This window comes from Pongo pygmaeus, chromosome 17 (genome assembly GCF_028885625.2).
Source record: "Pongo pygmaeus isolate AG05252 chromosome 17, NHGRI_mPonPyg2-v2.0_pri, whole genome shotgun sequence".
NCBI classification, from domain to species: domain Eukaryota; kingdom Metazoa; phylum Chordata; class Mammalia; order Primates; family Hominidae; genus Pongo; species Pongo pygmaeus.
In genome coordinates, this window is record NC_072390.2 from 32,510,181 (window position 1) to 32,535,421 (window position 25,241).

Sequence of the window (25,241 nt, forward strand, 5' to 3'; positions counted from 1 at the left end):
CCACTCCAGACCCTGTTTGCCTGGGTATCAACAGCGGTGTCTGCAGAACAGCGGTTTTTTGTGAACCGCAAATGCTGCTGTCTGATCATTCCTCTGGAAGTTTTGTGTCAGAGGAGTACCCGGCCGTGTGAGGTGTCAGTCTGCCCCTATTGGGGGGTGCCTCCCATTTAGGCTGCTCGGGGGTCAGGTGTCAGGGACCCACTTGAGGAGGCAGTCTGCCCGTTCTCAGATCTCCAGCTGCGTGCTGGGAGAACCAATGCTCTCTTCAAAGCTGTCAGACAGGGACATTTAAGTCTGCAGAGGTTACTGCTGTCTTTTTGTTTGTCTGTGCCCTGCCCCCAGAGGTGGAGCCTACAGAGGCAGGCAGGCCTCCTTGAGCTGTGGTGGGCTCCACCCAGTGGAGCTTCCTGGCTGCTTTGTTTACCTAAGCAAGCCTGGGCAATGGTGGGCGCCCCTCCCCCAGCCTCGCTGAGGCCCTGCAGTTTGAGCTCAGACTGCTGTGCTAGCAATCAGCGAGACTCCGTGGGCGTATGACCTTCTGAGCCAGGTGCGCTGTTTTTTAAGCCCGTTGGAAAAGGGCAGTATTCAGGTGGCAGTGACCCGATTTTCCAGGTGCCGTCTGTCACCCCTTTTTTTGACTAGGAAAGGCAACTCCCTGACCCCTTGTGCTTCCCAAGTGAGGCAATGCCTTGCCCTGCTTCGGCTCGCGCACAGTGTGCTGCACCCACTGACCTGCGCCCACTGTCTGGCACTCCCTAGTGAGATGAACCCAGTACCTCAGATGGAAATGCAGAAATCACCCGTCTTCTGCGTCGCTCACGCTGGGAGCTGTAGCTTTTTTTTTTTTTTTGAGACGGAGTTATGCTGTTGTTGCCCCGACTGGAGTGCAATGGTGCAATCTCGGCTCACTGCAACTTCCGCTTCTTGGGTACAAGCAATTCTCCTGCCTCAGCCTCCTGAGTAGCTGGGATTACAGGCGTGTGCCACCATGACCAGCTAATTTTTGTATTTTTAGTAGAGACAGGGTTTTGCCATGTTGGCCAGGCTGGTCTCCAACTCCTGACCTCAGGTGATCCACCTGCCTCGGCCTCCCAAAATTATGGGATTATAGGCATGAGCCACTGTACCTGGCCTTTTCATTCCTTATAAATAGAAAAAAGTTTACTTTTTTAAATTGTCCCTCTACTGCATAGAATTACAGAATTCCAACGGAGGCAAGAACCATGTCAGTTTTATTCACCCAGCAACATACAACACAGAGTGAGATTTCAAATCTTTACTGAATAAATGTAGAATATGCAGATGAATATGGCAAAGAATACCAATTCCAAACACCATAGTTTCAAGGGAATTCCTCTACGGTTGATATGAGAAAACATATTCAGGTAGAGTCTACAATTAAACCTTTTGAAATAATAAAAGAGAAACACCAGTACCATGATATCCTTCTGTGGGATTACTTTACTAACATTTAATCTAAAAGGGACAGTTTTCTTACTATGAAGTTAGGGTGGAAATGGCTGTGTTGGCTTTTTGGTGATCTAAATGGCATCTGATTCTCCAAACCAAAAATTATAAGCAATTTTAAAATAAGTGATTTACAAATGGTTTTGCATATTCTATACTTATTAAGTTACTGATCCTCTGAAAGAGAATGCAATGAGCCAAACAATACACAAGCAATTTGACTCTTAACAATCACTTTTAACATAAAATATAAACATTTCTAAATAATTAGCACAAGTTATTTAGAAGATTGAGTATCCTAAGTGAATATAATGCTTAAGTTTTATCTTCATTATTACTTTATTTTTTTTAATTTAAAATATTAATTCTGGCTCAAAGGAAGAATTAGACATCAACTCATACTGTTTTTAAAGTATGATGACCAAGTCAGATGCAGTGGCTCACGCCTGTAATCCCAGCACTTCGGGAGGCCAAGACGGGCAGACTGCTTGGGGTCAGGAGTTTGAGATTAGCCTGGCCAACACAGTGAAACCCCATCCCTACAAAAAAATACAAAAAATTAGCCGAGCATGGTGGTGCACGCCTGTAATGCCAGCTACTCGGGAGGCTGAGGCACAAGAATCCCTTGGGCCTGGGAGGCAGAGGTTGCAGTGAGCCAAGATTGTGCCACTGTACTCTAGCCTGGGCAACAGAGCAAGACTTCATCTCAAAAAAACAAAGCTATCATGAGACCCAAGAACTTTGGTAAACTAACCAAGCATAATTCTCAGGTCAAACTCACCTATTTTGTCTTGTAGCTTCTCGTCTCATTCTTTTAGGAGGAACTGGACAATCTGTCGTCTCAACCTTTGGTGAATGACGCAGTGAGTCATTACACTTACGTATGGGAGTCATACCTGTGAAGATGGAAAATGTAGTAAGTTAACTTTACAATAGAAACAATGGAATTATATGAGAGAAATGCAAACACGAATATGTCATAATTTATAGAAAAAGAATTAAGAGAGAATACTGAGAATGCCTCTTATTACTTCTGGTGAAAGAATAGTTTATAACCATTTATCAGATAGGACTTGGAGGTTAAGAGTTTTTGTTAAGTTCTGAATCATTTGCATTCTTTTTTCTTACAGTTGGATTCTCTCTCATCATAAATATTTATCTCCATATAAAGAAAGTAGAAGTTAACAAAAAGCAAAGACTTACCTAGTTTTTCCTCTATTAGTTTGAGATTTTTCTCATGTTCATCAAGTTCTTGCTTTTTCTTCCTCATATCCGGAGTGCGAAGGTACTCTAATTGACTGTTAAGATCCTTATTCACACTGTCTAGTTTGCACACAGCAGAACGATACTGCTGAAGAAGATCTGTAAAGAAACCAAATGCATTTGATTAAATTACTGCTATTAAACCAAACTCACATTTTAGGGGAAAAAATGAGCAACACTGGGATTTGTGTTATGGTAACATAGGGGATCTACTTTTAAAGCCATAAAACATTCAATATAAACAAATGAAATAAAAAAGCATAGTTAAGATCCCAGCACAAAATGGTTAAATTTAATTTTCTTTGACTTAAGTTTACTTCTGTGTCAGGGAAGAGTTCTCTATATAAAAGTGCTCTGTCTTTTATTGGATCACTCTCTCAAGCCAATGTTTATATCTTGTCTGATATTCAGTATTCAATATAATTCCATGTGGACAAATTTTGCAGGGGGAAGGCAAATACATTAAATATTGTATTATTAGAAATCACTATTTCCCAAACGAAAACTGATGAGTAACAGGGGGTTTCTAATAAAAAGATGTGTAAGTGTAACTGACAGTGAGCATGCTGTGGTTCCAACTTGGCAGCAATGCAACTCATTAATTGTTCTTATTTTTTGTACCGTAAAAAAAGAAAATCATTGCTTCCAAAAAGCATGGCTATTATTTTTAAACACAGAATTTTTAGGCCAGGCATGGTAGCTCACGCCTGTAATCCCAGCACTTTGCGAGGCCAAGGCGGGTGGATCACGACATCAGGAGATAAAGACCATCCTGGCTAACACGGTGAAACCCCGTCTCTACTAAAAATACAAAAACAAAATTAGCCAGGTGTGGTGGCGGGCACCTGTAGTCCCAGCCACTTGGGAGGCTGAGGCAGGAGAATGGCGTGAACCCGGGAGGCGGAGCTTGCAGTGAGCTGAGATCGCGCCACTGCACTCCAGCCTGGATGACAGAGCGAGACTCCGTCTCAAAAAAAAAAAAAAAACCAAAAAACAAAACAAAACAAAAAAACAGAATTTTTAAAAAACACACTCAGAAAAATACTTCACTTTCAAAAAACTTTCCTTAAATTACTTTGTCTAAAAATGTATTACATTATTCAAATTAATGACCTGGGAAAATTTCCACCACAGAATAGTATATAGAAAAGGACTATAAAACAACATTGTTAGAATAATCCAACTTATTTTAAACTATATATACTCCCACATGTATAGACAAAAGGCTAGAAGGTGATACAATAAATTATTAACAATGTTTAATCTGTAGGTTTGGGAATTATGAGTTCTTTTAAAAATTCATGATGCTTGCCTGTATGTTCCAATTTTTTTCCACAATGATCAAGTGTTCTTTTTTGCCATAAAAATAAATTTTGACATTCCAAAAAAGTATTACATTATTCAGGTTTGATTATTGCCTGTCTCCATGATTTACTAGACACTAAGTATTAAATAGTGACTATACTCTAGGCTAAGGGTTAGTACACTACCACTCATTGGCCAAGAATGGTTTATTGTTTTTTGTTTTTGTTTTTTGAGATACGGTCTCACTCTGTCGCCCAGAATGGAGTGCAGTGACACAATCACTGCTCACTGCAGCCTCAGCTTCCTGGGCTCAGGTGATTCTCCCATCTTAGCCTCGTGAATAGTTTGGATTACAGGCAAATTGGCCAGCACACCTATCTAATTTTTGTAGAGACGGGGTTTCACTATGCTGTTCGACCTTTGGGAAGCCAAGGTGAGCGGACTGCTTGAGCCCAGGCTGGTCTTGAACTCCTGGGCTTAAGCGATCCAACCACCTTGGGCTCCCGAAGTGCTGGGATTACAGGAGTGAGCCACTGGCCTATCCAGTTTAAAATGGTTACATTTTAATTAGTTATATAAATATCTTCGTAACATCATCCTTGATTTTGCCACTTGGCTTGCAAAACCTAAAACATTTAGCATCTGATAAGACTCTAGTCACACACCAAGATGATCAATATCCATGGAAATGGACATATAAACATTCAAACACTTATACATATATAAGTAGTTTATAAGTAAAACTGTGGAATAAATTACTTAAGAGTACAGAGTACATTAGGTTTAACATAAGACAGTCTATACTTTAAGGGTCAAGAGTCAAGAGTAGTGTTTTAAAAAGAAATCTACCCAATATTCTAGAAATCTACACTTAGAATGAGTGACCAAATTACACATACACATCTGTGTGTGCTTGTGAATATATTCATATTTAAATACAAATTCTACATCTGAAACTGAGTGACGATAAGACCCTTAAGTTCCTTATGCTTTATTGAGAACTTTATTCTGGTCTGATGATTTCTAATTCCACATTAAAGCAATGTTTTCTTTTTTTTTTTTTTGAGACGGAGTCTCACCCAGGCTGGAGTGCAGTGGTGCGATCTTGGCTCACTGCAAGCTCCACCTCCCAGGTTCACGCTATTCTCCTGCCTCAGCCTCCCGGGTGGCTGGGACTACAGGTGCCCGCCACCACACCCGGCTGGTTTTTTTGTATTTTTAGTAGAGACAGGGTTTCACTGTGTTAGCCAGGATGGTCTTGATCTCCTGACCTCGTGATCCGCCCGCCTCAGCCTCCCAAAGTGCTGGGATTACAGGCATGAGCCACCGTGCCTGGCCTCAAGCAATGTTTTCTACGTACATAAAATAATACTTATTTTGTATGTAAATGAGTCACAATATTAAGATAGGTTATTTCAACATGTCCCGGAAAATGACTATGTGAAGCTACTAGAAACACAAAAGGATTGAAAGTATATCTGAAAGGCTGTTATCAGGTAAGTGTGTAAGGACTTCCCAAACATGAGTTAATAGAAATCTGAAGCAACTTTCTCACCACTGAAGGATTTATGCAGTTAGATACATAGGTAGACTTTCCTAAATAATATTTAGTGCTCTTCAAACTTTGTGCTCCACATAATTCAAGAAACTTATTGGCAAAAAAACTGATAAGCACTTATGACTGGGAAAAACTACAAGAAAAAAATACACCAGAACCTCTGCTTTGACTTGCTTCAAATAACCCATCCAGGAAGAGGAGGATAGAGGCAAGCTGTGACAGGGTGGGTATAAATGAAACAAGACTGGTTATGTTTTAATAATCAAAGCTAGGTGACAGGTCCATGAGAGATCATCACACTGCTCTATTCCCATAACAAAACAAAACACCCTTTCCCTGAAAGCCAGAGTGCTTAACTAATCTTCATCACTATTCATAAAAATATTAAGAATAGCTTTATTTAAAGAACCATAATAATTGACTGAAATACTGACAGCTTAGTATTATAATAAATCAAGTATGAAAGCAATAAAGTATAAGTAATGTCTAACCTGGTCAGATATATAATATTTTGAAGTATATGAACATAATTAAAATGTTAATACTTTTGATGATGTCATGATTACAAACTATGTATTACAGTAGTCCCTCCTTTTCCTCATGGGACATGTTCCAAGACCCCCAGTGGATGTCTGAAACCCCCAGTGGATACTACTGAATCCTGTGCAGTCATGTGTTGCTTAATGATGGGGATATGCTCTGAGCAATGTTTCATTAGGTTATTTCGTCATTGAGTGAACACAACAGAGTGTACTTACACAAACCTACATGGTATGTAGAGCCTACAATGCTCCTAGGGTATATGGTATAGTCCATTGCTCCAAGACTACAAACCTGTACAACATGTTGACAGTACTAAATACTGTAGGTAACTAACACAATGGTAAGCATTTGTGTATCTAAACACAGAAAAGGTAATCAACTCCATTATAATCTTATGGGACTACTGTCTTACATACAGTCTGTTTTTGACAGCCTTATGCAGCACATGACAGTATTGCTGTTTTTTAAAAGCAAATTTTATTTGTAAAGAAATATTTTTAACTCTATGAACTCTTTTTGTACTTTATTGGTAAAGTTTAAAGGAGCAAATAATGGGAAATATTTGGGAATATAGTAGCGCTCAGTAAGTACAGTTTCAGATTTTACAATTCAATTCAATAAATATTTTGGAAATGATTTATTATAAAATTAAGAGTTCTGACTACTGTTTCATCTTCAGGGTGTTTCTTTCTGGCCTTGGGTGGTCTTCTCACATGCATGCACTAATCAGTACTAAGCTGGATACTGAAGGGAGACCTACCGCATTTCCAGAGCTCGCTCGCTCTCTAAGGCAGCTCTTGCCTTCCCAGTAACCTGTCTGTGAACTATAGTTGTCTTGACCTTCCTGGACTCCCAACCTGTTCTTAACTTTGAGACTACTGAGGTTCTTCCTGGGTTCCCCTTTTCTGTTTTACATAGTCTGGAAAATCTCTCTAGGCAGTAAGCTGAAACAACCACAGGGCTACTTCAGTTGATTCCTATTTCTCAGGAATCACCATTCTTTACTGCTTGATATCCAAAGTCTTGAAAACTATTCTTTCACATATTTTGCTCAGTGCTTTGTTTTTTTGAGACAGAGCCTCACTCTGCCACCCAGGCTGGAATGCAGTAGCACAATCACGGCTCACAACAACCTCAGCCTCCCAAAGAAGTGGGACTAAAGGAGCGAACCACCAGGCCCAACTAATTATTTTATTTTCTGTAGAGATTAGGTGTCACTGTATTGCCCAGGCTGATCTCAAGCAATCCACCCATCTTGGTCTCCCAAAGTGCTGGGATTATAGGCGTGAGCCACTACGCCTGGCCTCAGTGGTTTTTTTCTTTGGTTTGTTTGATGTAAGTTATTCCATCTTGGTGAGAAGCAGAAGTCTCTGTTCTTAGGTATTCATTCATATTTATTTTTCCTTGTATTTAAGGATCAACATGTTTAGCTGCACAAACACCTTTTAAAACTTATTCTTGTTCTTGTATATGACTTTTTTCCTCTCCCATTATATCTTCTAACTGCTTAAAGATTATATGAATGCTATTATTTTTGTATGCTAATTTTATAACTTTCTCCCTTAATAAATTCTTTTAATTTTCATCTTTGATTACCTTGGGTTTTATAGGTATACTGTTATACAATCTACAAATAGTTACCATTTTATTTCCCTTCCAATTCTCATGACTTTGTTTTTCATTTTTAAAATTGATATATGACAGATGTATACATTTTCAGGGCACATGTGATATTCTGATACTTTATATAATGTGTCAAGATAAAATAAAGATAATTGAGATATCCCTAATCTTAATATTTTTTCTTTATGCTAGGGACATTTGAATTATTTTTCTTCTACCTGTACTGTGGTATTTTGTTTTTTGAGATGGAATCTCGCTCTGTTGCCCAGGCAGGAGTGCAGTGGTGCAATCTTGGCTTACTGCAACCTCTGCCTCCTGGGTTCAAGCAATTCTCTTGTCTCAGCCTCCCAAGTAATTGGGATTACAGGTGTGTGCCACTACGCCCAGCTAATTTTTTGTATTTTTAGTAGAGATGAGGTTTCACTATTTCGGCCAGGCTGGTCTTGAATTCCTGACCTCAGGTGATCCACCCACCTTGGCCTCCCAGAGTGCTGGGATTACAGGCGTGAGCCACTGTGTCCGGCCTATACTGTGTTTTGTCCTATACATACCAGCCTATGATAAATTTTAATTTATAAATTAGGCATAGTAGATTAACAACAACAATAAAACAGAAGAAAAATATACTGTAATAAAGCTATAAGAACGTGGTCTTTCCCTCTCAAAGTATCTTATTGTACTGCACTCACCTATTTTGGACTGTCATTGACTTCGGGTAATTGAATTTGTAGAAAGCAAAACTGCAGGGAAGGGGGGACTTATGCAGTTACTTACTGATTATGATAAGATGCTTTTCTTCTCTTATTTTATTTATTTATTTTTGAGACAAAGTCTCGCTCTGTCGCCCAGGCTGGAGTGCAGTGGTGCGATGTCGGCTCACTGCAAGCTCCGCCTCCTGGGTTCAAGCAATTCTCTGGCCTCAGCCTCCTGAATAGCTGGGACTACAGGCATGTGCCACCACGCCCGGCTAATTTTTTTTATTTTTAGTAGAGACAGGGTTTCCCCATGTCGGCCAGGCTAGTCTCAATCTCCTGACCTCATGATCCACCCGCCTCGGCCTCCCAAAGTGTTGGGATTACAGGTGTGAGCCACCACGCCCAGCCTGAGTTATTATTAACATCTCTTTCTCTCTTCTGTCTACATTCTGGCTTCTACAGTGTCCTTAGTTATTTCCTTTGCATTTTAAAAGTATTTATATTTCCAAGATCTCTACAGAAAACCTGAAATAATACAGATGTTCCTCAACTTACGAGGAAGTTATGTCCCAATAAACCCATCATAACTTGAAAATATTGTAAAAGTTGAGAGTGCGCTTCCAACTTATGATATTCTCAACTTCTTAAGAGTTTATCCAGACACAGCCCCATTATAAGTTGAGAAGCATACTGAATGTGTATTGGTTTCACACTATTGTGAAGTTGAAAAATGTAAGGTGAAACATCCTAAGTCTGTATAGGAAACAAGAAATGGTGGGAAAAAAAACAGAAGGTCTGCTCTCTCACTTTTTTCTTTTCATTCCACAGGTTTAAAGGTTTAATTTTTAACGTGTGATATTTGTATTTTTATTGACCTTCCACTTAACCTTGACATAGACATTCTCCAGATTACAAATTCAATCAAAGGATTTAACATTTCTATGTTTTACTTGAAAAACAAGGCTGTAGCCAGGCAGAGTGGCTTACACCTGTAATCCCTAGCACTCTGGGAAGCCAAGACAGGCAGATCGCCTGGGCCCAGGAGTTTGAGACCAGCTAGGCAACATGGCAAAACCCCATGTCTACAAAAAAAAAAAAATAATAATAATACAAAAAAATTAGCCAGTGTGGTAGCACAAGCCTGTAGTCCCAGATATTCGAAAGGCTAAGGTGGGAGGATCACCTGATCCCGGGAAGTTAGAAGGCTATGGTGAGCCATGATCGTGCCACTGCACTCCAGCCTGGGCAACAAAGTGAGACCCTGTCTCAAAAAACAAACAAACAAAAAAAGAAAAACAAAGCTGTGATATTCATTTGAATAAAACAATGCCTTGTCTGTAGTTAGGATTGTTTGCTTAGGCATGTTTCCTAGATCAATTATGCATTAAAAGAATATTAATTTGGCCAGGGGAGGTGGCTCACATTTTAATCCTAGCACTTTGGGAGGCTGAAGTGGGCAGATCACTCGAGGGCAGGAGTTCGAGACCAGCCCGGCCAACATGGTGAAACCCCATCTCTACAAAAATATAAAAATTAGCTGGGTATGGAGGCGTGCACCTGTAATCCCAGCTACTTGGGAGGCTGAAGCACAAGAATCACTTGAACCTGAGAGGTGGAGGTTGCAATTAGATCAAGCCATTGCACTCCACCTTGGGCAATAGAGCGAGACTCTGTCTCAAAAAGTAAAATAAAAAAAAAAATAAATGAATATTAAAAACAATAAGTAGATTTTTCTGATTATAAAAGTGACACAATGCTTACTGAGGCAAGTCTGGAAAAATATATAGAAAGGGATAATGGAGAAAATTATCTCAATTATATAACCCAGAATTAAAAGTATGTTTCTTTCTACTTTTTTCAATGTGCTAACGAATACACACACTGTTCTAAACAAGAGAAAGCCATCTAAGCTTTTTGAACCTCAACTTCTTCATCTATAAAATGAAGATAACAGCAGTAAATAAGATCATTCATGTGATAACCTTAACAGGGTGTCTGCAACGTAATAATATTTTATAATATGTAAATGTCCAGTAATTTTTTTTCTTCTTATGCTCTGATTTGCTCTTATCTCATACTAATCATGCAAGACAATGTATAGGCAAATTATTTAGAAAACAAATACTTTGCTTATAACTGTGCTAGCAGTTGACAATTTTTATGGTGATGGCCTTCCTCAAAATTGCTTTTGCTCTGAGAATGATTCCATGATACCCAGGGGAGGGTCTCCAAACCTGTTTGCTTTATTTGATCCTTACTAAGTCTGGCTGACCTGGAAGGCGGTGGGCATTTCTCTCTCCTAGGACTGGTGGGAGTTAAGTTATATTAAAACTTCAGGGTGAAGGTATATGCAAGGTTGCTGACTGTCCCAGAGTTATCTTTGACTTTGTCTTGGCTGTTTCCATCTCCTTTAAATCTGTGATTTCTTCCAGTTTCCTTCCAATAGATTCCTGTTTGGCTTAAAGTAGTCATGCATGGCTGCCATTGCTTACAATCAAAATTACTTTATATATATTAGTAACCTTAAATGGTCTCCTTTGAGTTCTTATCAATGAATCATTAGTCTGTATGTGGGAGTGTATCTTTGAATATATTTGTCAAGAAAGCTAAGCAACTATTAAATATGACATCCGTGTATTTTTTAAGTTCCACAGGTAATTCTTTCTGGTTTTGGGAACTACTGCCATAAAATGCTTAGGTATAGAGTCTAGGCCTTTTACATTAATTCACTGACCTCGACTAAAATGTTTTCTCTGATTTCTTATCAGTTTCTTTAGATATTCACTCATTGTAGAGACTGTATGTGTCCACTGATGTCATAAACAGAAGTATGACTCCTCTTCCCACCACCTTTCTCAACTACTAATTAAAAAACTTCTGAGGCTGAACTGATAGCCCCAAATGGAAATTACCTGCTATGGTTGGTTTGTCTCTACCAAAGCTCATGTTAAAATTTGATCCCTGGTATGGTGGTGTTGGGAGGTGAGGCCTAATGTTGGGGTCATGAAGGCAGATCCCTCATGAATAGATTAGTGCCATCCCTTGGGAGTGAGTGAATTCTTGCTCTGTTCCTAAAAGCTGGTTGTTTAAAGAGCCTGGCACCTTCCCTCCCCTTCCCTTTTGCTTCCTTTCTTGAGATGTGATCTTTGCACATGCCAGCTCCTCTTCATCTACTGTGATAGGAAGCAGCCTGACGCCCTCACCAGATGCAGATGCCCAAGCTTGAACTTTTCAGCCAGAAGAACTGTAGGCCAAATTAAGTATCTTTTTCTTTATAAATCACCCAGCTTCAGGTATTCCTTTATAGCAACACAAAACAGACTAAGACACTACTCAAATTTCTCAACAGTAGAATAAATGAACATTTCATTCACACAATGAAGTATTATCCTGCAATGAAAATGAACTACATGCATAGTGTTGAATGAACAAAACTAGACATATAAAAAAGTATGCACCGCACAATACCAAGTATATAAAGTACTAAAATGGGCAAAATTAATCTATGCTACTATAAGTCAAGAAAGTTGTTATCCTTTGAGTATGGAGTGGTGGTAGAGAGTGGAGGAGCCAAAAAGAAATCTTCTACAGTACTGGTGTTTCTTTTTCTTTTTTTTATATGGAGTTTTGCTCTTGTCACCCAGACTGGAGTACAATGGCACAATCTCGGCTCACTGCAACCTCTGCCTCCCAGGCTCAAGTGACGGTCCTGCCTGAGCTTCGCGAGTAGCTGGGACAACAGGCACCCACCACCATGCCCAGCTAATTTTTGTATTTTTAGTAAAGATGGGGTTTTACCATGTTGGCCAGGCTAGTCTTGAACTCCTGACTTCAGGTGATCTGCCTGCCTTGGCCTCCCAAAGTGCTGGGATTACAGGTGTGAGCCACCAAGCCCAGCCTAATGTTCTATTTTTTTATACAATAGTGCAGTGTTCATGTTGTGAAGATCCATCGAGCTGAATGTTCACGAAATATGCACATTTTTCTACATGTATTTTACTTTAATAAAAGTAAACAAAGTGGCCAGGCACGGTGCCTCATGCCTGTAATTCCAGCACTTTGGGAGGCCAAGGAAGGTGGATCACTCGAGGCCAGGAGTTCAAACCCCATCTCTACTGAAGATACAAAAATTTGCCAGGTGTGGTGGCGCATGTCTGTTAATCCCAGCAACTTGGGTGGCTGAGGCACAAGCATTGCTTGATCCCGGGAGGCCGAGGTTGCAGTGAGCTGAGATTGTGCCACTGCACTCCAGCCTAGGTGACAGAGTGAGAATATCTCAAAAAAATAAAAAATAAGAAAAAAGTAAATAAAAGTAAACAAAACGTTGCAAATACATACAATGAAATATATATTATTCAGCCTTACAAAGGAAGGACATTCTAACACTTATTACAACATGGACAGACCTTGAGGACACTATGCCAAGTGAAATTAGCCAGTCACAAAAGGACAAACTCTGTATGATTCTACTTATATGAAGTATCTAGAAGTCATATTCAGAGAGACGGAAAGAAGTATAATGGTTGTCAGGGAATGGACAATGGAGAGTTTATACAAAGTTTCAACTGTGCATACTGAAAACAGTTCTGGAGATAGAATGAACAACAATGTGAATGCACTTAACACCAATGAACTGTACTTTTTTTTTTTTTTTTTTTTTTTTGAGACAGAGTCTCTGTTGCCCAGGCTGGAGTGCAGTGGTGCAATCTCAGCTCACTGTAACCTCCGCCTCCTGGGTTCAAACGATTCTCCTACCTCAGTCTCCCAAGTAGCTGGGACTACAGGTGCGTGCCACCAGGCCCAGCTAATTTTTTTTTGTATTTTTAGTAGAGACAGGGTTTCACTGTGTTAGCCAGGATGGGCTCGATCTCCCGACCTCATGATCCGCCTGCCTCGGCCTCCCAAAGTGCTGGGATTACAGGCGTGAGCCATCGAGCCCGGCCAATAAAAATGGTTAAGATGGTAAATTTTATGTTATATGTATTTTTCAATTAAAAGAAAGTTAACAACAAACTGCTCTGTGTTAGGAAAGTAGAGTTAAGTGTATCAGAATTAATTATATAAATTAAGAGCAAATAGGCTCTAAGGTAAGGGATGGTAAGGAGACTTCCTGGTAAATATATGCACTTCAGAGCACAGACGTGCAGAGACAATTATATTGGCTAATTAGATGCAAAGGGACACAGCCTGTGGAAGGGAAAAAGGGGCAGGAGATCACATGTCATACACTTTCTAATAAGCCTTATTTGTTCTAGATAGTTACAAATTTCAAGATAGAAATAAGTATTATGATTATGTAATAAAATACTGACTTATTCAATAATGACAGAAATTTCTTCTTTTTTTTTTTTTAAGAGATGGAGTCTTGCTATGTTGCCCAGGCTGACCTCAAACTCCTGGGCTCAAACGACACTCTTGTCTTAGCCTCCCGAGTAGCCGGGAACACAGGCATGCACTACATATAAGAATGAAAACACAAAGGATAAAGCTACTATTTACGTAACTCTAAACTACCTGATATAAAAAAGCTGAAAGTACTAGACAAAAACATCTTACTTACATTTGTTACTTACTTACATTTGTTAATTTTTCATGTTAGATTCTCAAAACATAAGCTCTTAGAAAAATAAAAGAGTAAAATTAAATTAGAAATTGCTATTTAAGTACTTATTCAACTTACCTATTTGTTCCCCTAAGATCAGACACTGTTTTGGTACTGGAGCTCCAAATACCATTCCCCGAAGTTTATCCATTGGAGGAGCTTTATTCTGAAGGCCCCCAAACTTTCCATTACTTCGAATTCGATCTCCATCTCTGGTCAGCAGTGTAGGACAGTGTGTAATTTTAACAACCTATTGTAAATAAGTGAATAGTAAGTAGTGAGCAACTTATTTCAACTACTCCAAAAAAGGAGAAATCATTTAAAGTTTCTGAGATTAGAAATGACAGGATCACAGTAGTATTTTCAAAAACTTAGTAACTAGCAATATGTAAGATAAACTGGAGGGAAAAATCCAGAGGCAGAGAGATGAATTAGACAACTTTTCAAATGTCAGCCTAAACTAGAACAGTGACAACACAAGTGAAAAAAGTAAATGATGGATTGATAAGTGGAAGGAAGAGGACAGGCCAGAGAGTTCTGTGCTTTGGAACCCATGGCAGTTAAGTATCAAGGTAGCATCACCAACCCAGTTTCCTCTGTTAGATTTAAGTTTTTTAGATGACCAAAGGATAGCAAAAGGAGAATATTACACTGAAGAAAATAGAGACTGGAAAGCACTAGAGTGACTCTTCCAAAGACAATACTATGGTTTTAGGTATGGAAGATAAAGAGGTGATAATTTGAGAGTTAGGGGAACTGAAATAATGTAGAAAAACTGAAGTCATGGATGGGAAAAGATGAAGGGTTAATTAAGAATTAAATTCTTATGTCAGGTGTGGTGGCTCACACCTGTAATCCCAGAACTTTGGGAGGCCGAGGCGGGCAGATCACGAGGTCAGGAGTTCGAGACTAGCCTGACCAACATGTTGAAACCCCATCTCTACTAAAAACACAAAAATTAGCTGGGCACGGTGGCACGCGCCTGTAATCCCAGCTACTCAGGAGGCTGAGGGAGGAGAATTTGTTGAATCCAGGAGGCGGAGGTTGCAGTGAGCTGAGATCGCACCACTGCACTCCAGCCTGGGCAACAGGAGACTCTGTCTCAGGAAAAAAAAAAAAAAGAAAGAAATTTTTCAGAGAAGTCAGAATAAAAGAAAAATATTGGATTTAGTACGTCATAATCTAGAAGAATGTTCTTGCAAAAAAGGTTCAGAAAATATTAAAAAATAAAAGTTAAACTTCATTGGTAACCAGAGACATGGAATTCAAATAAGATATTTTTACTACTCAATATGTTAAAATGCACACACACACACACACAACTTTGGTGGGGGGCTATGGAAAAAGGGCCTTCTTGTACTGATATGCCCTGGGACAGCCCTTCTCAAAGGAAATGGGACAAGTGTTAAAAAGTTTAACATTCTGTATGATTCAGCAATTCTAAGAATCTAATCAGGAAAAAATAGTAACAGATGTGAACGACGTATACGGAAATATTGTTTTAATAATGAAAAGTAGTAAACTTACATGTCTCAACAAGTTATACAAGTAAATTACAGCACATCCATACAATGAAATAGCATACATACATTAATGAATGAAGAAGAACACTGTAATTTTTAACAAGTATAAAAACGTAGTCCTATCTAATATTGGGGCTAAACAGTCTCTGAATTATACAAATACAAGATAAAGTAAATGTAATTAAGATGATTATTTGAAGAAATCCTGTGGTGAATTCTTTGGTAAAGCCAGTATTTACAAATTCAAAAATCATTTGTTTTTACAAGAAATAACCACAACTTAATTTCTTAGTTTTGGTTTGGGTTTATATGTTTTCTAGTGGTGAACAACAACAACAAAAATACAAACTGGCTTCATGTGCTATCCACTTATCAACATTCAGGCAATCAATGTTTCTAAGGATTTAATATCTTTTTTTTTTTTTTTTGAGTTGTAGTCTTGCTCTGTTGCCCAGGCTGGAGTGCAGTGGCATGACCGTGGCTCACTACAGCTTCCAACTTCTGGGATCAAGCAATTATCCCAACTGAGCCACCTGAATAGCTGGGACTACAGGTGTAGGCCACCATGCCTGGTTACTTTTTTTTTTTTAAACTTTGTAGAGTTGGCGTCTCACTATGTTGCCCAGGCTGGTCTCGAACTCTTGCCTTCAAGCGATATTCCTGCCTTGGCCTCCCAAAGTGCTGAGATTACAGGCATGAGCCATCATGCTCAGCCTAATATGATCTTAAATAAATACACTAAAATGTATAGATTTTCTATTCTCTTGTTAAGAAGCAATATGAGGGAAGAGTTATGGTAGAAGGACAGACAGTTTGGCTCTCCTTTTATAATGATTCTGGAAATACTACTTTCACAGACAGTTTCTCAATTCTCCCTCAACCTTGATTCTACCTCACTAGTACACTATTAGGACAAAAAAAGTCATGACAGTGTTTGCAAATTCTGCAAATTCTGGAATGAACAATATTACAACTCTGAAACCCAACAATGTTACCAAGGAATGTCATAAGAGTTTTTTCTTAGAAAAGTTTTAAAATAATATTTGATTGGCAAAGTTACATATGACTTCATTTAAAAACCTGGAAGCAAGGAAATCAATATGTGCTATTATCAATTATGAAGAACAAATTCTATTCCTTTTTTGTCACATATGTGCTATAACATTTTTGCAAAACTAGTATTGGTATCTTTCATCAGTTTTAAGATATTTTCAGCCATTAGTTCTTCAAATATTGCCTATAATCCTTTTATAAACGCTCTCCTCTTGATATTCTGATTACATTTTGCTTAGATGCTCTCTCATTCTACCCTCCATGTCTCTTCATCTTCTTTGTCTTACATTCCATTTTCTCTTTCTCTCTGGGTTGCAGTCTGAATATTTTTTTCTGACCCTCTTTTTAATTCACAAATTCTTAAGATGTTAAACCTGCTCAGTTAGTATTTAATTTCTATTGTATCTTTTGATTTTTAGAAGCTCTATTTGATTTTTTCAAGTTGACTTATTCTTTTCTCATTTTCAACACTTTCATTTTTTGAACTATATTAATCAACTATTAATATAGATATTTTTCAATTTACCTTGTTTTTTTCTCATTTTCAACACCTTCATTTTTTGAACTATATTAATCAAATATTAACACTTTAAAAATATTTGCTCTCATTTTCAATGTGGAAATTATTTCCATTCAAAAGCAACGGGGAAATTCCTCCAGAAAACATTTGTTTACTTCAATCAGGTATCTAAGGATACTACTAGTCCAGCACATGAAACCAAATGTTTACCTTGAAGGTTTTCAGAACATCCAAGTAGTATGAATACAGGTTGCAAACAGATATTAGAGTCAATTGTTATGCTGATGAATTCTCTAGAAAAATGTTTAACTTTTTAACTTTTCCACTTAGTGCCAAAGTTCAAGAGAGAGAATTTTCTGGTAGTTCCCTGAAGCAGCTGGAGTTGAGATGAAGGTGGCAGGTTTATATGTGTGTTTACCCTTAAACTAAGGTTTCCCCCACAGAGGGGGTGTCCCCAGTTATCAGACTCCCCATGTTGTTTAGAGCTCTGGGTTTTGTCTCCCACCCTTAAGCCCCTCGAGGGAGTGAAAAATCAATGCTTAAGTTCAATTAGTTTGGCAAACGTTCTCACTGCAAAAATCTGGCATTAGTGTTGTTTATCTCTCCAGGTTCCCACTTCCACTTAGAATCCTTACTTTCTTGCCAGTTCATTAAGATACATATCTGAAATAGCATTTTAGCTAATCTCAGCTGGAATTTCCAATGGCTATCTGGTTTGTCTAATTCATCATTGTATAACCCTCAGTGCACTGTGCCTAGTGATATGCTGGAACCAGCCTGTACTGGGTCACGAAAGCCAGGTCTCCTGAACACCACATTCACATAGGCATGAAGGACTTCATACAGACTGCTGGAAATCATCCATGATACAAGTACTTACACCATAGAAATTGGCAAAAGCTACAAATCAGGGACTTCCACATGCCTCCTCAGAGAGCTAGTTCAACACATAATAGCACACCACTGTGTCTCATACGTAGTAAGTATCCAAATATCTCATTGAACAGGAGTCTTCCAGTTACCATCCTATTAGTTAGTTCAATCCTTACTAGCAAGCTTCTCACCGTCTCCAAACTGATTCCATGTTATCATAACATTTAATGGGTATGTTTCTATTTCATAATTCGGGATATATAAAAATGCTAATCACTACCAGAATATAGTAGCTCTCCAACCCACAGCCAGTTTCTGGTACAGTATATTATACTTATTATTAGGTTTACAAGGAAACGTTCAAGAAGATGCCAAATACCATTTTCCAATTAGCTATATAATGTTCAATAATCCCAGTAATTTAGTTTTCCTAAACTAAGATGAATTTATTATTGCTTTTTTTTTTTTTTTTTTTTTTTAAGATTAGAGTCTTGCTCTGTCACCCGGACTGGAATGCAGTGGCATGATCTCAGCTCACTGCAACCTCCACCTCCCAGGATCAAGTGATTCTCCTGCCTCAGCCTCCTAAGTACCTGGGATTACAGGCGCCTGCCACCACGCCTGGCTAATTTTTGTATTTTTAGTAGAGACGGGGTTTCACCATGTTGGCCAGGCTGGTCTCGAACTCCTGACCTCAAATGATCCTCCTGCCTTGGCCTCTCAAAGTGCTGGGATTACAGGCAGGAGCCACTGTACCCGGTGCCCTATTATTGCTTCTTAATGAGGCCCAAAGAAAAATTATTCATACCAGTTTAGTTCTAGCTCTGCCATAAATTAGTAAAGTGTGACTTGGGACAAATCCCCCACCTCTTTAACAATTTTTATTTTTTTAGACAGAATCGCATTATACTGCCTAGGCTGGAGTGCAGTGGCTATTCATAGGCATGATCAGAGCACACGACAGCCTATAGCCTTGAACTCTTGAGTTCAAGCAAACCTCCCTCAGCTTCCCAAGTAGGTGGAACTACAGGCATGCATCACATGTCCAGCTCTCCATTATTTGTTCTCAGCTTAAGGTCTCTCATCTATTCTCACTGGTCCTAGATCATCCTAAATGATCCCTATAGTCCCCATGATTCTAGAATACACCATTTACAGATACTGGCTTAGATCAATCCAGGGTACTGCCTATAACATGTTGCTTTAGGGTCAAAATCAAGTCAAGGATGTTCCTTTGTTAAGACCTCTGAAAGATTTAAACTACTGTACTCCTGGATCCTCTGAGCTAGACAAAAGGGCTTCTAAAATTCTAAGTGGCATTACCCTACTCTATCTCACCCTCATGGCTGAGAACAATAACCCTAGCAGACATCCCCAAAAGAACCCGTGGCTAATACCAACTGATGCCAGATGACAACAGGTACCAGTTGCCAGCTATATAAGGCAGGCATTTTAGAGCTGCCACCACCCCAGTTCAACTAGCCAACATCACTTGGAGAAATCTACAAAGAGGACTAATATGTTGTTGTTTAAACTTACAATTTAGAGTGTTATATATATAGCAGCAGTAAATAACTGAAATATTTATTTTACCAAATTCCCCTCCAAAGGTGCTATGGGCTAAACTGTGCTCCACCATAATCTTTTATTTATTTACTTTTTACAAGACCAGTCAAGTAGACTAGTAAGGAGGGGAGGAAAGAATAAAACAAAGAGTTAGATCTGTAGCTGATTGTGATCAATTGAGATAACTCATTACCTTTGTTTGGGACCAGCCCCCAACAAATCCATGTTAAAGTCCGTAACCCCAAGTCCCTCAGAATGTGACATTATATGGAGATAGGGTCTTTACTGAGATAATCAAGTTAATATGAGGTCACTGCGGTGGGCCCTAATCCAATATGATTGGTATCCTTACAACAAGGGGGAAATTTGAACACAGTCACACACAGATGTGAAGAGACAGGGGGAACAGAGTCCTCATCTACAAGGCAGGGAGAGGCCTGGAACAGATCCTTCATTCACAGTCTTTAGAAGTAACCAACCCTGGTTCCTGAAACTGTGAATTTGGATCTCCAGCTTCCAGAACTGTGATACAATAAATTTCTATTATTTAAGCCACCCAGTCTGTTGTGGGACAGTAATATTTCTATTATTCACATCAGTTAATGGCTGCCCTAGAAAACCAATACAAAGGGCTACAGCCAATTACATTTTACACCAAAATTACCTGACAGTACTTTTTTCCAATCCTAACAGACACTGTTTTGAGTCTTAGACAATTTCGTAGCCTCAAAACACATCTATTTAAATTTGCATCCTGGTCCATTCATTCCTACATTTTGCCTACTTTTATGTTGCTTATCAATTTGCAGAATTTAAATTGGTTTTGAAAAGGCTACTTAGTCATTTGTATATGTATCATCAAATAGACATGATACACATTAAAACTGAAGTCTACAAATTTAAAAAGAAATCAAATACATACCTCTTTTCTATAATGATTGGCCGCATCCAGATTATCCAAAATAATGGTGTCTCCTAACAGCATACCAAATACTAAAAAAGTCAACAAATGAATTTTGAAAATTATGATATTTTCCTTGGTTATATTAAAATATAATGCACATTGCAAGTCTTTCTTTGAAAGAGTGCTAGTATTCTCGTTCTAATTTTATTTGTACTCTAAAAAATACTGACAAAACTATGACTGATAAGCAAAATAAGAATATAAATTTTCATTATCAGTAATTTATAGATTTATGTCACAAATTTAACACCTGTACAAAAGTAAAGTCACCATAATGTCTTTTACCTGTTTCACAATGTTCTATATTATCTGGAAATGTTAACAAGTCTCGAGCAAAGACGGGATCTCCAATGGGTTTAAAATACAATTTTCCATTTCGGAAATGAGGTAGAGGTCTAAATAAAAAGAAATTTTAAAAAGATATTAAAGCACATGACTTAATTTTAAAAAAGACAATATGGAAAACATGAATATATTGCACATCATTTTGATCATACAATCAATTCCCAATCCACCACAAGTGATACTTCTAAATGATCCGCTATTATGCCCGTAGAAATGGAAACAATATTGACCATATAAAAAATCTACTTGGTTTTATCTGTACTACTACCCTCTATTAGTTTGTATTAACAATAAATAACAGTTTCATTTGACAAGGAAAGAAAAAAAGTAGCCTCTAAAGCTGGTTCCAAATGAGAGTATGAATGACATAACTGTTCATGTGAAGAGTGGTCACAGAATGACTAGGGGAAGAGGCAAGGCCCAAGACTGAGACACATATGAGGAAGGCAGCTCTATGTCCCCTGTCTCCCTGTCCTTCCCACACAATAGGAAGAGCAATTAAAGCCAGTAGATGATAACAATGGAATTTCAGAGATGGTAGTTGATTGGGGTGTCAGAGACTTTCCCTTCAACATAGGTGGAGAGGAGCTCTAGTTAACTCAATCCCAGTAAGAGGGAGAATACCAGAAACAGAGAGGATAACTCGTTTCTAGAACAAACGTTAGCCCTAAATGTCAAATCCATACTTTCCCTAAATCAACGATCCTTAACTTAGTCTCCAGGGATTATAGAGATAAAGAAGCCCCCCTGGAGAAAAAAATTCTTCTCACAAAAAGTATTAGGGTGTGGGGGGTGCATGCCTCTAGTCCCAGTTACTTGGGAGGTTGAGGGAGGAGGATCACTTGAGCCCACAAGTTTGAGGCTACAGTGAGCTATGACTGTGCCTGTGAGTAGCCACTGCACTCCAGCCTGGGCAAGTGAAACCTGTTCTCTTAAGAAAAGAAAAAGTATTACCCTTATCAACACAGTAACTATGACCCGTCAGGATTTCCCATGCTGTTCCTTTGAGTACTGACTAGCTGCAGGGTGGCAGATTTTAGAATCTGATAGATCTGAGTTCAACATACAGCTGTTTCCTCAATCTATTTTTAGATTTACAAGATGAAATAACAAGTTTACTGACATAGTAGACTCTTAATGAGACCCCATTCTCCTTCAAGTCCCCATTCCTATGCAATCACAGGCCGTGAAAAGGTTTGTTTAGTAATCTGATAAAATATTGACTAATAAATACTCTGTTATACATTTTTATTTATTTTTTGTTAGTATTTCCTTCCTGTCTTTAGGTGCATTTTAAAAAGTAGGCCTAATCAGGGTACACATAAAACATAAAAAAGGGGCTGGGTGCAGTGACCACACCTGTAATCCTAGCAGTATGGGAGGCTGAGGTGGCAGGACTGCTTGAGCCCAAAAGTTTGAGACCAGTCTGGGCAATATAGCAATAAAAAAAAAAAATTTAGCTGGGCATGCTGGCATGCACCTGTAGTTCCAGCTACTTGGGAAGCTGAGGTGGGAAGGTAGTTTGAATCCAGGGACGTTGAGGCTGCACTGAGTTGTGATCACGCCCAGCCTGGCTGACAGAGCAAGACTGCATCTCAAAAAATAAAAATTAAAAAATTAAAAAAAAAATTTTATGTCTTTGTGTGTTTTTATGTCTTTGTGTGTATACGTTACATATACATGTAACTATGTCTTTGTATACATTACATATACAAATAATATTTAATTGGCAAATAAAACATAGCCAGCATATGTAGTGAAAAATGCCCATTTGTGATGAAGACAAAAATAACGTAGATAGTTCAAGTCAATTCTCTGTTTTAGGTATCTTTTAGAGAAATCATTTTTAAATTCAAGGCTTTGATAAAAAACAGAAAATATATTTCAGAAAAAAACATTACTTTCACTTTTTTCTAACCTTTTCCAATCTGGAAGAGTCTTCTTATAAATAGAATCAAGGGGCAACACCTGCTGACGACCTTGGGTTTCATCATAGATACGACGTGCAGCGTCAGTGGTTAGGGTGACTACACAGTCCATGTCACTTGCCAGATGCCAAGAAATAACCATCGCAGCTCTATCATCTTCAATTTGTGCTAGATGTGCAATCTATAACCCATTTTCATAAAATCAAGTAAAAAAATATAAAATCTATATATAAAAATTTGATATTATGTTAAAAGCCCAAGCCTAGGTAACAAAAACTTCTCTGAAACACATGAATTAAAAATAAACTGTCAAGTTGTTAAAAACTTAACTTGAATATATTAAACATTGTATTCTGCTATTAAATTAAAAAATTTTTTTCTAAAGATTAAACCCCAGTAGAGTTGCAAATGAGCAAATAAAAATATTAGGAATTTCTCCTTCTTAGACCGTTCAGGGATGAAAAAATTAGAAATTTTATTAGCTAGTAATATATACTTTTTTCACATTTTAACACTGTAAATGGGATCTGTCTTATTGGTAAAATAATCATAAAGTATACTTAAATAATATACACATAAAATAATGCAGTTCAATTAAACATAAATACAGTTAATATGCTCTTCCCTTCTAAGTAAATACTTTACTTCAATATTATAGTATTCCTTTCAGAAAACAAATCTAAACATCACAAATAAGAATTGTTTCTTCTGCTACTCAGGAGGCTGAGGAAGGAAGATAACTTGAGCCCAGGAGGTAGAGGCTGCAGTGAGCCGAGATTGTGCCACTGCACTACAGTCTGACAGAGCAAGACCGTCTCCAAAAAAAAAAAAAAAAGAATTGTTCCTTTTGTTTCTGTTTCTAGGAACAATGCTTTGGAGCTTAGAATTACAAATCCTTGCTTCAGTCACAAGTATTCTTTTTCTTTCCCTCAGGTCAGACAGGTAATGTGCCAACAGTGTAACAAGGTTCAAGGGTGGCATATCTCACACATGTGCGTGAACACCCAATCATCAACAAGCATTCTTGTTCAAAGTCAAGTCCACCAAGATTGGACTACTGTGGCCAGTATCAAAGCCTAGTTCATTGTGCTAGGATGGTGGTGTCTACCCTTTAATCTTACTTGATCTAGTAGCACAAACCTGCTCTAGCAATAAGAACATTGTGTGTCACTTTTAGAAACATCAGGCTGGACATGGTGACCCACGACTGTATTACTAGCACTTTGGGAGTTGAGGCAGGCAGAGTGCTTGAGCCCAGGAGTTTGAGACCAGCTTGGGCAACATCACGAAACCCCATCTCCACTAAAAATACAAAAAATTAGGGGGGCATGGTGGCATGAAACTGTAGTCCCAGCTACTTGGGTGCTGAGGTGGGAGGATGACCTGAGCTCAGAAAGTCCAGGCTGCAGTGAGCCGAGATGCACCACTGCACTCCAGCCTGGGCGACAGGAGTGAGATCCTGTCTCAAAAAAAAGCCAAAAAACAAAACACATCGTAACATCTACCCTTATATTCTAATTCTTATCTACTCTTAGATTCTAATTCTCTAGAAGTTAGTGGAAGAAAGATAAGAAAATGAACATGCAAAAAAACTAGTACATGTAGACAAAAATGAAAACAATGTTCTAGCCAATGGAGAAAGAATTAGTAGAGGCAAATGAAATGTAAGCAGAAGAAATGGCTTACTTGTGACATTTAGATGTGTTTGGTAAAAGAAATACCACGATACTGTCATAAAACCTATTTAGAAGGGCATGTTAAGTATAACTATAATATGTTTAACTGAACAAAAAAATCTTAAAACTGCTACTACATCTTCCTCATTTAGAGATGGGATTTCAAGATATTTGGAATTGAGGAAGAAATGTGTAAAATAAGTTACTTGAGGTATTCACGATGTTAAAAATAAATACATTTTGAAGTTTGGGGGAAAAAAGTCTCCCCTTGTTCCTACTATATTTCTATGATTATTGATTCTAGGGTTTTTTTATTTTTTTGAGACAGAGTCTCGTTCTGTCGCTCAGGCTGGAGTGCAGTGGCGTGATCTCGGCTCACTGCAACCTCCGCCTCCCAGGTTCAAACAATTCTTCTGCCTCAGCCTCCCGAGTAACCGTGATTATAGGCACATGCCACCACATCTGGCTATTTTTTGTATGTTTTATTAGAGATGGGGTTTCACCAGGTTGTCCAGGCTGGTCTCAAACTCCTGACCTCAGGTAATGCGCCCGTCTTGGCCTCCCAAAATGTTGGGATTACAGGTGTGAGCCACCGTGCCCGGACTACTCTAGTTTTATAATAAATGCCAGGAAGAGTATTTTTTTAAGGAAGCAAGGGAAAAGACTAAGGATGACATGGAGGGATTGTAAAGTTTTCTCCTACTGGTTAGGGTAGGGTTTGTATTTCTGAGGGGACA

At 38.5% G+C, this 25,241-nt stretch overlaps 1 protein-coding gene and 1 pseudogene across 1 annotated transcript in view; both read right to left on the minus strand.

Moving 5' to 3' along the window:
- SMCHD1 (structural maintenance of chromosomes flexible hinge domain containing 1) overlaps nucleotides 1-25,241 on the minus strand; it is a 160,254-nt gene that overhangs the window by 10,917 nt on the left and 124,096 nt on the right. Inside the window, exons 42-47 of the mRNA XM_054460294.2 lie at nucleotides 22,819-23,009; nucleotides 20,841-20,950; nucleotides 20,514-20,584; nucleotides 14,135-14,306; nucleotides 2,671-2,829; nucleotides 2,249-2,363 (exon numbers count right to left, since the gene is read on the minus strand). Of these exons, the coding sequence (XP_054316269.1) occupies nucleotides 2,249-2,363; nucleotides 2,671-2,829; nucleotides 14,135-14,306; nucleotides 20,514-20,584; nucleotides 20,841-20,950; nucleotides 22,819-23,009 (818 nt within the window). The remainder of the gene's footprint in view (nucleotides 1-2,248; nucleotides 2,364-2,670; nucleotides 2,830-14,134; nucleotides 14,307-20,513; nucleotides 20,585-20,840; nucleotides 20,951-22,818; nucleotides 23,010-25,241) is intronic.
- Nucleotides 23,761-23,878, minus strand: LOC129019214 (small nucleolar RNA U13; annotated as a pseudogene).